Source organism: Triticum urartu, chromosome 6A, assembly GCF_056163025.1.
Source record: "Triticum urartu cultivar PI428250 chromosome 6A, HENAU_Tu73, whole genome shotgun sequence".
Classification (NCBI taxonomy): Eukaryota; Viridiplantae; Streptophyta; class Magnoliopsida; order Poales; family Poaceae; genus Triticum; species Triticum urartu.
In genome coordinates, this window is record NC_141878.1 from 403,622,203 (window position 1) to 403,636,796 (window position 14,594).

Sequence of the window (14,594 nt, forward strand, 5' to 3'; positions counted from 1 at the left end):
GATTTTTTGGGGTTCCTTTGGACATTTTTATGCATTAATTGAGTAGAGGCATACTAGTACCATACTGTTTGTCTATGTATTCACACATGTATTATGTTTCCGGTTAATACAATTCTAGCATGAATAATAAACATTTATCATGATATAAGGAAATAAATAATAACTTTATTATTGCCTCTAGGGCATATTTCCTTCAGCTTGCTCCATTCCCATTCCCATTCCATGGGCCAGTATGATTATGGTTACTTCCTCCATTGTGGGTGTGGCCTCCATGGTTATGAACAAGTCCTCCCGAGTTCGGGGTTAGGCGAGGCTTCTGCTGAGCTCCTGAATTATACCTTCCTTGTCCATACTTTAGGGTATCCTATGAAGACGCATTTTTTTGACTTGGGTTCGAGCTTTTCAGGTTGAAGTTTATTGACATAAGCATCGCATCCCCAAACTTTTAGAAACGATGGCTTAGGTTTCTTCCCAAACCATAATTCATACGGTGTCGTCTCAACGGATTTCGACGGAGCCCTATTTAAAGTGAATGCGGCAGTCTCTAAAGCATAGCCCCAAAATGACAGTGGTAGATCGGTAAGAAACATCATAGATCGCACCATATCTAATAGAGTGCGATTACGACGTTCGAACACACCATTACGCTGAGGTGTTCCAGGCGGCGTGAGTTGTGAAACTATTCCACATTTCCTTAAGTGTGTGCCAAATTCGTGACTCAAGTATTCTCCCCCACGATCTGATCGCAAGAACTTGATTTTTCTGTCACGTTGATTCTCAACCTCACTCTGAAATTCCTTGAACTTTTCAAAGGTCTCAGACTTGTGTTTCATTAAGTAGACATACCCATATCTACTCAAGTCATCAGCGAGGGTGAGAACATAACGATAGCCACCGCGAGCCTCAACACTCATTGGACCGCACACATCAGTATGTATGATTTCCAATAAGTTGGTTGCTCGCTCCATTGTTCCTGAGAACGGAGTCTTGGTCATTTTACCCATGAGGCATGGTTCGCACGTGTCAAATGATTCGTAATCAAGAGACTCCAAAAGTCCATCTGCATGGAGCTTCTTAATGTGTTTGACACCTATGAGACCAAGGCGGCAGTGCCACAAGTATGTGGGACTATCATTATCAACCTTACATCTTTTGGTATTCACACTATGAATATGTGTAACATTACGCTCGAGATTCATTAAGAATAAACCATTCACCAGCGGGGCATGACCATAAAACATAACATATCTCTCATATAAATAGAACAACCATTATTCTCGGATTTAAATGAGTAGCCATCTCGAATTAAACGAGATCCTGATACAATGTTCATGCTCAAAGCTGGCACTAAATAACAATTATTGAGGTTTAAAACTAATCCCGTAGGTAAATGTAAAGGTAGCGTGCCGACGGCGATCACATCGACCTTGGAACCATTCCCGATGCTCATCGTCACCTCGTCCTTCGCCAGTCTCCACTTATTCCGCAACTCCTGGTTTGAGTTACAAATGTGAGCAACCTCACCAGTATCAAATACCCAGGAGCTACTATGAGTACTGGTAAGGTACACATCAATTACATGTATATCACATATACCTTTAGTGTTGCCGGCCTTCTTATCCGCTAAGTATTTGGGGCAGTTCCGCTTCCAGTAACACCTTCCCTTGCAATAAAAACACTCAGTCTCAGGCTTGGGTCCATTCTTTGACTTCTTCCCGGCAGCTTCCTTACCTGGCGCGGCAACTCCCTTGTCGTCCTTCTTAAAGTTCTTTTTACCCTTGCCTTTCTTGAACTTAGTGGTTTTATTCACCATCAACACTTGATGTTCCTTTTTGATTTCCACCTCCGCTGATTTCAGCATTGAATATAGAGAGAATTCCTTATTTGGCCCTTTCTTAAATTTTGGTTCCCTTTTTGGTCCTAAAAAACTATTTTTTCCTTTTTTGACACCATAACTTTATTTTCTTCCTTCTATGACACTTCCGTCATTCTTTGTTGTTAACACCGTCAACTTTGACAGGAAAAGTCGTATTTACCCTTGCTTTATATCACGCTAAAAAAAGAAAAAGGAAAAACCGAACCGTCCCGATCTCTCCCCTTCTGCCCCGGATCCGCTCTTCTCCCCCCCCCCCCCCGATTCCCCCTTCTCCTCCTAAGACCTAAACCTAGCGGCGCGACACACCCAGCGGCGGCGCGAGGCTGGGAGAGCGGCATGGAGGAGGGCGAGGCCGACGATGGCGGGGTGGGTGCGATGGAGGAGGGCCATGGGCGAGGCGGCCATGGTGGGGAGGCGGGGGGCGGCCAACCCGTGGAGGACGGGCGAGGCGGCCATGGTGGAGAGGCGGGGGGCGGCCAACCTGCGGAGGACGGGCAAGGCGGACATGGTGGGGAGGCGGAGGGCGGCCATGGTGGGGAGGCCGGTCGTGCGGCGGTCTCAGCCTTGCGCGGTCAAGGGGCAGCACCCGAGCGAGGCCAAGTACCACCGAAGGATGCGGCTACATCTGCTTGTCTAGATGGGTGAGTCATCTCTTCTTTAAATTTGACAGATTACTTAGAGATGGCCTTGAAGATTACTTAGAGATGGATCCCAAATGCAACATATTTGCTGCACCTCTCTTCTAGATTTGTCAAGATGCAACAGATTACTTAGGAGTTTCATTTAGAGATGGATATTTGCTGTCAAATCTGCAACAGATTAGTTATAATGTGTTAAAATAAAAAGCAAATATGTTCATACACAATTGGTCTTTTGCACATGGGTTGTTTACACATGCTACTGTATAAGGAAGACCGAGGATCCCCAAGGAGTAGAAAGTACTCATGATTAAGTTTATTTGGTTTTTACAGGATGGATAGAAATTCAACTTATGTGCTGAAAATCAATTTGCTTGGCAACCCAAAAAAGGCTAGAAAGGATATCAAATGCTTCTGTTTTGATAAGGTTATTGATTCCGACTTAACAAATTATAAGGACTTGGTTGAATCAATCATAGAGCAGTACTCGCCTCGTTATTTGGAAGTTGCACATGTTCAGTACTATGATGATTTTCTTAAAATCTACCTTGAAGTAACATCTGACCAAGAATTAGTGTTGATGTTTGATAAACACTCTAAGACAAAGGTTGTGCACATGTTTGTTGCATATTGTGATCCATCGGAACCATATGAGCCTATCACAGAGTGGCATAGTGATGTGCATAGCCAACCTAACAACATAGAACAAGATAATGATGATTATCTTCGCAACCCAGTACCTGAGAAGGAGCATGTTGGTGTTGATGAGGAAAATATTTATTTAGAGGATGAACCTGTACCTCTTATCATGGCTCCTTGTTCCAATAAAGAAAAGGACAAAGACTATGTTCCTGATCATGAGAGCGAGGCTGAGAGCGAGGATGAGAGCATTTTAGAGGTTGAAGTAGAGGAAGATGAGGAATATCACGAGGCAGATAATGCACCACACTTTGAATATAATAAATTAGATCCTCCAATGAACGAAGGAAGAAAATATCCCAATATGGCAGAGTTTAAATTGGCGCTTTCTCAGCATGCAATCAAACATGAATTTGAGTTTGACACCGAAAAGAGTGCACCACATAGGTTCAGAGCTTATTGTTTAAGAAGGGATGAAGATAAGTGTCCATGGAGGATATATGCTTCTACAATGGAAGATGAGTGCACAGTAATGGTAATTTTCTAGTACTAATTTGTGGTCATGATCTTTACTCATGTGTGCTTAATTTGTGGTCAAGATCTTTACTCTAGTACTAATTTTCTATGTTCATCTTTTGTAGGTGAGAAAGAACCCTTCTGGTCATGATTGCTCTAGTACAAAAAGAAAAAAGAAGTTGAAGAATGCAAACAAGCAGTGGATATGTGAGCACGTGAAGGACTGGCTAATTGAGGATGCAACTCTAGGACCAAAGGCATTGCGAAAGAAGCTTAAAGAGCATCATGGAATTGACATCAACTCTAAGAGAGTCTATATGGGTAAGCTGCTAGCCTTGAAGGAACTATATGGTGATTGGGATACAAGCTTTGATAATCTGTATAGTTTCAAGGCACAAATTGAAAGTTTTTGCCCTGGTAGCATAGTGATCATTGATCATTACATAATAAAAGATAAAATCATATTTAAAAGAATTTGTGTCGCTTTCAAGCCTTGCATCGACAGGTTCCTTAATGGTTGTAGGCCATACTTGGCAGTAGATAGCACCTTCTTGACAGGCAGGTTCAAGGGGCAGCTGGCTAGTAGTTGGATGTATCCAGTTTGTATGGGTGTTTTTGATTCTGAAACTAATGAGAATTGGACCTGGTTCATGCAAATGGTTAGACAAGCCGTAGGATCCCCAAGGGGTTTAACCATATGCACCGATGCTGGGCAACCAGTGATGACAGGTGTAAAAGAAGTGTTTCCAGAGGCTGAACATAGGGAATGTATGTTTCACTTGGTGTCCAACTTCAAGAAGAAGTTTCATGGAAAGGTGTTTGATGACCACCTTTGGGTTGCTGCTTACTCATGGAACCCATATATATTTGAAAAAAATTGGGTTGCAATGGACATAGCAAAGCCAGCAGCAACTGCATATCTTAGGAGGTGGCACACTAGGTTGTGATCTAGGAGTCAGTTCTCAACAATTTCCAAGGTGGATTATGTTACAAACAACTTGGCTGAGTGCTTCAATAATTGGATTAAGCACCACAAGTCCTTGAACTTGGACGACTTCTTTGATAAGGTTAGGCAGATGATTATGATCATGTGGAACCGAAGGAGGAAAGTAGCAAGGAAGTTGGTTGGGTTGATTCTTCCCCACATAATTAAGAAGTTGAATGCAAAGACTAGAGAATTAAACTTGGAGGTGGTAGAAAGCTCAGAAGAAGTTGCTGAAGTGACAGCATTGGGAGGCAGCGGCTTTAGGTTTGTGGTCAACTTGCTTGATAGGACATGTTCTTGTAGACAATGGCAAGTTTCTGGCCTTCCTTGTAAACATGGTCTAGCATTTATCACATCTCTTATCAATGCACACATACAGAATTATGTGGACTTGTATTACTCCATTGACAAATTTAGAGCAGCCTATGACCAACTAATTCCTGCCATGGTTGACAAGAACCAATGGCCTAAATCTAACCATGGATTCTTCATGTATCCACCACTACTTAAATCCACGGCGGGTAGGCATAAAAATGAGAGGTATAAAGGCTGTGGTGAGAAGAAAAGAAAAAGCGGCCAACACTTATGCCCTATTTGTAAGGACTATGGGCATCATTGGCATAAATGCAAGAAGGGTAACCCAGATGACATTGCTGCTATTTTAGCTATGAGGTAATCAATTTAATTGTGTAACTTGCTTCACTTGCATTTATTTTGTAAGCAGCCATACATGTTAACTACTTTGTTGTTGCTCATGTAGAGGACCACCAAAGAAGAGGGCAAAGACCACCAAAGCATCAATTGTGCCTTATGAGGATGATGCTCCAGCAGCCTCTATGTGCTTTCTGCCAAGGTTAGCCACTTTACACTCATGCTCATAATTAAATGAAATATGTGTTTGAATTCTAAGTAACTTCTCACCATAGCCAAAGCTTGGAACCTACAACTACGAAAAAGAGAAAACATGATAACTCAATTACTGGAGCATCAAAAAGGTAAGAACTAGTTCTGAATTTTGTAGTAGAATAGATGAAAGCTTGGTTTTGTATTCTAATTGCATTCTTCTCACTATAGCCAAATGTTGGTGAAAACAACTAAGGAAAAAGGGAAATGGAGTAAATCTGGATCCGGTGTAGCAAAAAGGTAATCTATGGTTGTTTCTCACTATGCATTGTTCCATTGTTAATCTGGGCTACTATATGTGATGTATGATGTGCTGCCATGAATGTGTATGTGTAGATCAAGAACATCTGTTGATGTGAAGGTACATGTCAAAAGAACAAGCAAAGAGGTTGCTGATAAGTTGCCACACCTTCCTATGGTGCCACATGACAGCCCTGCAATGGGCACACGAAGCAAAAAAATTAATCCTGCCAGCCCTGCAATGAGCACACGAAGCAAAAGGAGAGTTAGCTTGTGATTCTCATTGGATCACTTTCCATATCATGGTTCATTTTGGAAACTTTTGAGGTGTTTATGTGATATATATGTGAACCTGGGCTTTTGTACATGCTATGTGAACCTGAATGTGTGTAGAGGACCTGGACCTGGACTATTGGAAACTTTATGTGAACCTAGACTGTTGGGAACTTTATGTGTTGTATTTGACATGTGTGAACCTGGACCAAGTTTGTATGAAATTTTAGTTTGCATACATGTGAATCTGCTCCAAGTATATTATAATTTGTGCATATATGAACTGTACAGGGGATATATCATCAAAATACAAGGGTGGTTCTGTCCAATTATCCAATTAAAATTAAATATGTGCTAAATAGAATATTCAGTTTCATTTGGTAGTGTATTCAAGACAAAACAGATCACATCACCATTGCTTTTGACTTCCAGTTCACAATTTTGGTCACAAACTACACCAAGGGTAAAATGGACTTTTCATGTCGGATTTAACGGTGTTAGTGGCCAAAACTGATGGAAATGTCATATAGGGAACAAACTGAAGTTTGAGTGTTAGAATAGGAAGATTTTTTTTAGTAGGGTCAGAAAGGGAACCAAATTTTAAGGAAGGTCCAAATAAGGAATTCTCTCTTGAATATACCTCAGGAATGGTCTTTTCCATCCCCTGCATATTGAAGTTCATCACAAAGCTCTTGTAGCTCGGTGGAAGCAACTGAAGGATTCTGTCAATGACCGCGTCATCTGGGAGATTAACTCCTAGCTGAGTCAAGCGGTTATGCAACCCAGACATTTTGAGTATGTGCTCACTAACAGAACTATTTTCCTCCATCTTACAACTGAAGAACTTGTCGGAGACTTCATATCTCTCGACCTGGGCATGAGCTTGGAAAACCATTTTCAGCTCTTCGAACATCTCATATGCTCCGTGTTGCTCAAAATGCTTTTGGAGCCCCAGTTCTAAGCTGTAAAGCATGCCGCACTGAACGAGGGAGTAATCATCAGCACGTGACTGCCAAGCGTTCATAACGTCTTGGTTCTCTGGGATGGGTGCGTCACCTAGCGGTGCTTCTAGGACATAATATTTCTTGGCAGCTATGAGGATGATCCTCAGGTTCCAAACCCAGTCCGTATAGTTGCTGCCATCATCTTTCAGCTTGGTTTTCTCTAGGAACGCGTTGAAGTTGAGGACAACGTGGGCCATTTGATCTACAAGACATATTGTAAAGATTTTAGACTAAGTTCATCTAATCAAATTATTCAATGAACTCCCACTCAGATAGACATCCCTCTAGTCATATAAGTGAAACATGATCCGAGTCAACTAGGCCGTGTCCGATCATCACGTGAGACGGACTAGTCAACATCGGTGAACATCTTCATGTTGATCGTATCTTCTATACGACTCATGCTCGACCTTTTGGTCTTCCGTGTTCCGAGGCCATGTCTGTACATGCTAGGCTCGTCAAGTCAACCTAAGTGTATTGCGTGTGTAAATCTGGCTTACACCCGTTGTATTGGAACATTAGAATCTATCACACCCGATCATCACGTGGTGCTTCGAAACAACGAACCTTCGCAATGGTGCACAGTTAGGGGGAACACTTTCTTGAAATTATTACGAGGGATCATCTTATTTAAGCTACCATCGTTCTAAGCAAATAAGATGTAAAACATGATAAACATCACATGCAATCAAATAGTGACATGACATGGCCAATATCACTTGCTCCTTTTGATCTCCATCTTCGGGGCTCCATGATCATCGTTGTCACCGGTATGACACCATGATCTCCATCATCGTGTCTTCTTGAAGTTGTCTCGTCATCTATTACTTCTACTACTATGGCTAACTCTTTAGCAATAAAGTAAAGTAATTACATGACATTTATGTTGACACGCAGGTCATAAATAAATTAAGACAACTCCTATGGCTCCTGCCGGTTGTCATACTCATCAACATGCAAGTCATGATTCCTATTACAAGAACATGATCAATCTCATACATCACATATATCATTCATCACATCCTTTTGGCCATATCACATCACATGGCACATGCTGCAAAAACAAGTTAGACGTCCTCTAATTGTTGTTGCTAGTTTTTACGTGGCTGCTATAGGTTTCTAGCAAGAACGTTTCTTACCTACACCAAAACCACAACGTGATATGCCAATTTCTATTTACCCTTCATAAGGACCCTTTTCATCGAATCCGATCTGACTAAAGTGGGAGAGACAGACACCCGCTAGCCACCTTATGCAACTAGTGCATGTCAGTCGGTGGAACCAGTCTCACGTAAGCGTACGTGTAAGGTCGGTCCGGGCTGCTTCATCCCACGATGCCGCCGAATCAAGATAAGACTAGTAACGACAAGTAAATTGACAATATCGGCGCCCACAACTGCTTTGTGTTCTACTCGTGCATAGAAACTACGCATAGACCTAGCTCATGATGCCACTGTTGGGGAACGTAGCAGAATTTTAAAATTTTCTACGCATCACCAAGATCAATCTATGGAGTCATCTAGCAACGAGGGAGAGGGGAGTGCATCTACATACCCTTGTAGATCGCGAGCGGAAGCGTTCAAGAGAACGGGGTTGATGGAGTCGTACTCGTCGTGATCCAGATCACCGATGACCTAGCGTCGAACAGACGGCACCTCTGCGTTCAACACACGTACGGTTGGGAAGACATCTCCTCCAACTTGATCCAGCAAGGGGAAAGGAGAGGTTGATGGAGATCCAATAGCACGACGGCGTGGTGGTGGAAGCAACGGCGATCTCGGCAGGGCTTCGCCAAGCTTAGTGAGAGGGAGAGGTGTCACGGGAGGGAGAGGGAGGCGCCAGGGGCTAGGGTGCGGCTTCCCTCCCTCCCCCCACTATATATAGGACCCCTAGGGGGAGGCCCTAGGAGATGGGATCTCCAAGGGGGGCGGCAGCCAAGGGGGGTGGCTTGCCCCCAAGCCAAGTGGGGCGCCCCCATCCCTAGGGTTTCGAACCCTAGGCGCAGGGGGAGGCCCAAGGGGGGCGCACCAGCCCACTAGGGGCTGGTTCCCCTCCCACTTCAGCCCATGGGGCCCTCTGGGATAGGTGGCCCCACCCGGTGGACTCCCGGGACCCTTCCGGTGGTCCCGGTACAATACCGATTACCCCCCCCCAAACTTTCCCGATGGCCGAAACTTGACTTCCTATATATAAATCTTCACCTCCGGACCATTCCGGAACTCCTCGTGATGTCTGGGATCTCATCCGGGACTCCGAACAACTTTCGGGTTACCGTATACTAATATCTCAACAACCCTAGCGTCATCGAACCTTAAGTGTGTAGACCCTACGGGTTCGGGAGACACGCAGACATGACCGAGACGACTCTCCGGTCAATAACCAACAGCGGGATCTGGATACCCATGTTGGCTCCCACATGCTCCTCGATGATCTCATCAGATGAACCACGATGTCGAGGATTCAATCAATCCCGTATACAATTCCCTTTGTCAATTGGTACGTTACTTGCCCGAGACCCGGTCGTCGGTATCCCAATACCTCGTTCAATCTCGTTACCGGCAAGGCAATTTACTCGTACCGTAATGCATGATCCCGTGATCAACCACTTGGTCACATTGAGCTCATTATGATGATGCATTACCGAGTGGGCCCAGAGATACCTCTCCGTCATACGGAGTGACAAATCCCAGTCTCGATTCGTGCCAACCCAACAGACACTTTCGGAGATACCCATAGTGCACCTTTATAGTCACCCAGTTACGTTGTGACGTTTGGCACACCCAAAGCACTCCTACGGTACCGGGATTTGCACAACCTCATGGTCTAAGGAAATGATACTTGACATTCGGAAAAGCTTTAGCAAACGAACTACACGATCTTTGAGCTATGCTTAGGATTGGGTCTTGTCCATCACATCATTCTCCTAATGATGTGATCCCATTATCAATGACATCTAATGTCCATAGTCAGGAAACCATGACTATCTTTTGATCAACGAGCTAGTCAACTAGAGGCTCACTAGGGACGTGTTGTGGTCTATGTATTCACACATGTATTACGATTTTCGGATAACACAATTATAGCATGAACAATAGAAAATTATCATGAACAAGGAAATATAATAATAACCATTTTATTATTGCCTCTAGGGCATATTTCCAACATGTCCTTCCTGGAACTTGAACTTGAATCATCCATCGCTCCTCTTCTAGTAATGTGGCGTTGTAAGTCCCGGTGAAGCTTGGTATCCAATGTTCAGGTACCTAGTGACTTCCTTCAAGTGTCGTCCAAAAGGTGCTTCTTCATCCGGTTGTGCAAACTTGTTCCTTGCATCTGCCATCCTAAAGAGTAGAAAATGGAGAGGAGTCAGAAATGAGAAGAGAATAGTGATCTAGGGCTTTAGCTTAGTGGTTGTGTCCTACACTCAGCGTGTGCTCTGATACCATCTTGTAGCGACCCGACCTCAAATGACCAAGTCTCTGTGCTTCAGTGTCATCCCTGGATCGGTAATGCTGACACACACAGTACTCGAGGATTTATAACAGAGTAGCAATCACACACTTATTACATCGAATGTCTTAAAAGAGAACTTATTACAATAAATATGGCTTATGGCCATCTAATACGATAACAGCGGAAGGCTTGGAAGATAAAGTGAGTCCATCAACTCCAACGGCATAGCTAAGCTACACGGCAACGACCTAACGAACCTTACTCCTCGTCTGAAAAGTCTGCAACATAATACGTTGCAGGCCGAAAATGGGTCAGCACATGGAATATGCTGGCAAGATAACACTGTAGAGCAAGAACAGAATAATGCTATCACTACATGCATATTTGGCTGGTGGAAAGCTCTATGGCTATAGTTTTTGCGAAAAGCCAATTTTTCCCTACAACAAAGGAATAGATTTTATTTAACTATCATGGTAGTTGAAACATCACTGAGAAGGTTCCTCCAACTCAATCCCAATTAAAGTAATTAACAACCCAACAATATTAGTTTAGAGTGACGAGATACTTATGATACTCCAAGTACTAGATACTTAAGATGTCCATAACCGGGGACACGGCTAACCATGATTAGTTTATACACTCTGCAGAGGTTTGCGCACTTTTTCTCACAAGACTCGATCTCCTCCGTTGGATATCTCGCACTACAGGGTGTTTGAGAAACGGATGACCGAGACACAGTCTTTCAGAAGCATTAACTCCCTACTCCGGGCAGACCATACCAACCTACATACCACTACCTGCCGATCCACCTCTTCGGAAGCTTCACGCAACTTACTCAACTATGCTAGAGCCCATAATAGCTTGTGGCTGCAGACGGAAGTTTCTAGCATGAAAATATCTCAGTTCCCTTTGAGCCTGGGTGGCGGACCATAGGATTATCACACGGGTACTCCGGGATATCCTAGGACAACATTGGATTCCCCAGGTGCCCAACAAACAATCCACCCAGATGTGTATCCAAGTTGCCACCTTAAGTTGAACCATTAATTAACAATCTCACATCTGTCATGGATTTCACTCACCCACCATGTCTACGAGCATAACATAGCAAAATAAGCAATACATAGGAGTAACTCCCAAGGGTTTGAATATAACAGGGCAATAGGTTCTACCTCATCAACTACTTCCCAACCCACATGTTAATCACATCCTAACCATGCAATGTTTGAGGATTGGAACTAATGCATAAAAACTGGGTGATAAAGGGGTATGATCAAAGTGTTACTTGCCTTGTTGATGATCCGCAAAACCTAGGGATTTGTAGTAGCACGCTTCGCACTCTGGGTGTTCTATCGCAAACAACCAAAAGCATACATAAGCAATCAAGCAAAGAAACACGGGTAAATCTCAACGGTTTGCGAAAAGAATCAAATCAAACGAAGCAACGAAACTCAAACGGTGAAAGAAACAACATCTGTTTACTAATCTGGACTAAAGTCAAATTTTACAGTAGTAAAAGATTGTTCAAGTTGGTTAAACGGAAAGAGGGTTTCAAGACGAAGATCTAGGCGCTTGAATCACCTGATTCCGACAAATGAGCGAAAAGATAAACTAAAACGAAAATCGGATCAGGAATCGCGATTGAAAATAATCGCGGGAAATCCTAGAAAAGGAAAACTGACGAACAGGCTAACGAACGAACGTTTGTTGTCTGTGGTTTGTTAAAACGAACGTACAGACGAACATCTGCAAAGTAACTAAACCGAGAAAAAAACCGGTGAACCGATCTAAAAAAATGAACTAAGGTTTCTAAAAAACCGGATCGGTTTTAAAAAAACCGGCGGCGGCAACGGCGGCGTTACCTCCGGCGAGGCGGGGCTGCGGCGGCGGGGAGGCGGGCTGCGGAGGCGGGGCGACGGGCGGCGGCGGCGGCGCTGTGGTTGGGCGGGCTGCGGCGGCGGGGTTGGGTGGTGGTGGCGGCGGGGTTGGGTGGTATTTAAGGAGGGGGGGGTTGCGGCTTGGAGGAGGGGCAAGGCGGCGGGAAGGAGGAGTCCCGGCCGGACTCCTGGTCCGAGGCGGCGGCGGCGTGGTCTCCTGGAGGGAGACGGCGGTGCGGGGGAGCGGGTCGGCTCGGCTGGGCTTCGGCCCAGTCGGGCGCTAAAACTTTTTACTAAAATAATTCCACCGAAACTAAAAAATCCTAGAAAATAAAATAAAAATCTAAAAATGCCAAAACAAATTTTCACCGTCTAAATAAAATATTTAGAACAAGATGAACATTTTCTTGGCCTTAAAATGCAACTTTGTAAAACGTGCAATTTTTCTAATTCGAATAAAATAGCGATAAACTCCGAATAAAAATCAAATATTTGATTTTAATATTTTACCTCCAATATTTCATTTATTTTGGAGAAGTTATATTATCTCCTATCATGTATTTTAATATGAAATATTTTCGGAGAGAAAAATAATTAAAACCAAAATTCCTCGTTTCAATATTTGATAAAACTCAAATATGAAACTGGGAAATCCCCAACTCTCTCCGAGGGTCCTTGAGTTGCTTAGGTTTCGAGGATCGCAAAACGAAATGCAGTAAAATATGATATGCATGGATGATCTATGTATAACATTCCAAATTGAAAATTTGGGATGTTTCAACGTACCCTCGTAGACCGTTCGCGGAAGCGTTATATCAACGCGGTTGATGTAGCCGTACGTCTTCATGATCCGACCGATCCAAGTACCGAAAGCACGGGACCTCCGAGTTCTGCACACGTTTTTCTCAGTGATGTCCTCGCCTTCTCGATCCAGCAAGAGGGGCGAAGTAGTAGATGAGTTCTGGCAGCACGACGGCGTGGTAACGGTGTTGGTGAAGAACAATATCCGCAGGGCTTCGACTAAGCACTACGAAAACTATGACGGAGGATAAACTAGAGGGGACAGGGTCGGCACATGCCTTGATGTTTCTTGATGTGTCTTTGGTCCTAGCCCTGCCCCTCTATTTATATGTTGAGCCCTGGGGTCGAAACTTGGAGCAAAAGCCTCCTGAAAGTCGGTTTTTCCCGAAAGGCAAGAGTCCCACTCGGACTCCAGGACCAAATGTCACAATCCTTGGCGTCTGGCCCAGACACCATGGGCCTCGGCGTCTGGCCCAGGGCCAGAAGCCAGGGTCTCCGGCGTTTGGCCTCTTGGCCTCCGCAAAACTCCTTTTGCACCGACTTATAGCCCCGTAGGCCTGACCCCTTGGCCTAACCATATCATCCAATATATGAATCTTTACTGCCGGACCATTCCGGAGCTCCTCGCCATGTCCGTGATCTCATCCGGGACTCCGAACAACATTCGGTCACCAACATACATAACTCATATGATACTATATCGTCAATGAACGTTAAGCGTGCGGACCCTACGGGTTCGAGAACTATGTAGACATGACCGAGACACTTCTCTGGTCAATAACCAATAGCGGAACCTGGATGCCCATATTGGCTCCTACATATTATACGAAGATCTTTATCAGTCAAACCGCATAACAACATACGTTTGTTCCCTTTGTCATCGGTATGTTACTTGCCCGAGATTCGATCGTCGGTATCTCAATACCTAGTTCAATCTCATTACCGGCAAGTCTCTTTACTCGTTCCGTAATACATCATACCGCAACTAACTCACTAGTTACAATGCTTGCAAGGCTTATAGTGATGTGCATTACCGAGTGGGCCCAGAGATACCTCTCCGACAATCGGAGTGACAAATCCTAATCTCGAAATACGCCAACCCAACAAGAACCTTTGGAGACACATGTAGAGCACCTTTATAATCACCCAGTTACGTTGTGACATTTGGTAGCACACAAAGTGTTCCTCCGATAAACGGGAGTTGCATAATCTCATAGTCATAGGAACATGTATAAGTCATGAAGAAAGCAATAGCAACAAACTAAACGATCAAGTGCTAAGCTAACGGGATAGGTCAAGTCAATCACATCATTCTCCTAATGATTTGATCCCGTTAATCAAATGACAACTCATGTCTATGGTTAGGAAACATAACCATCTTTGACCAAC

At 43.9% G+C, this 14,594-nt stretch overlaps 1 protein-coding gene across 1 annotated transcript; it reads left to right on the forward strand.

Annotated features, from left to right (window-relative positions):
- Positions 1–2,848: 2,848 nt before the first annotated feature.
- Positions 2,849–6,273, forward strand: LOC147965415 (uncharacterized). Its single transcript, XM_087526787.1, has 6 exons — positions 2,849–3,688; positions 3,795–5,326; positions 5,415–5,507; positions 5,581–5,649; positions 5,729–5,797; positions 5,894–6,273. Exons 2-6 carry the CDS (start codon positions 4,746–4,748, stop codon positions 6,072–6,074), a joined length of 993 nt encoding a protein of 330 aa, XP_087382913.1. The 5' UTR covers positions 2,849–3,688; positions 3,795–4,745; the 3' UTR covers positions 6,075–6,273.
- Positions 6,274–14,594: the final 8,321 nt, after the last annotated feature.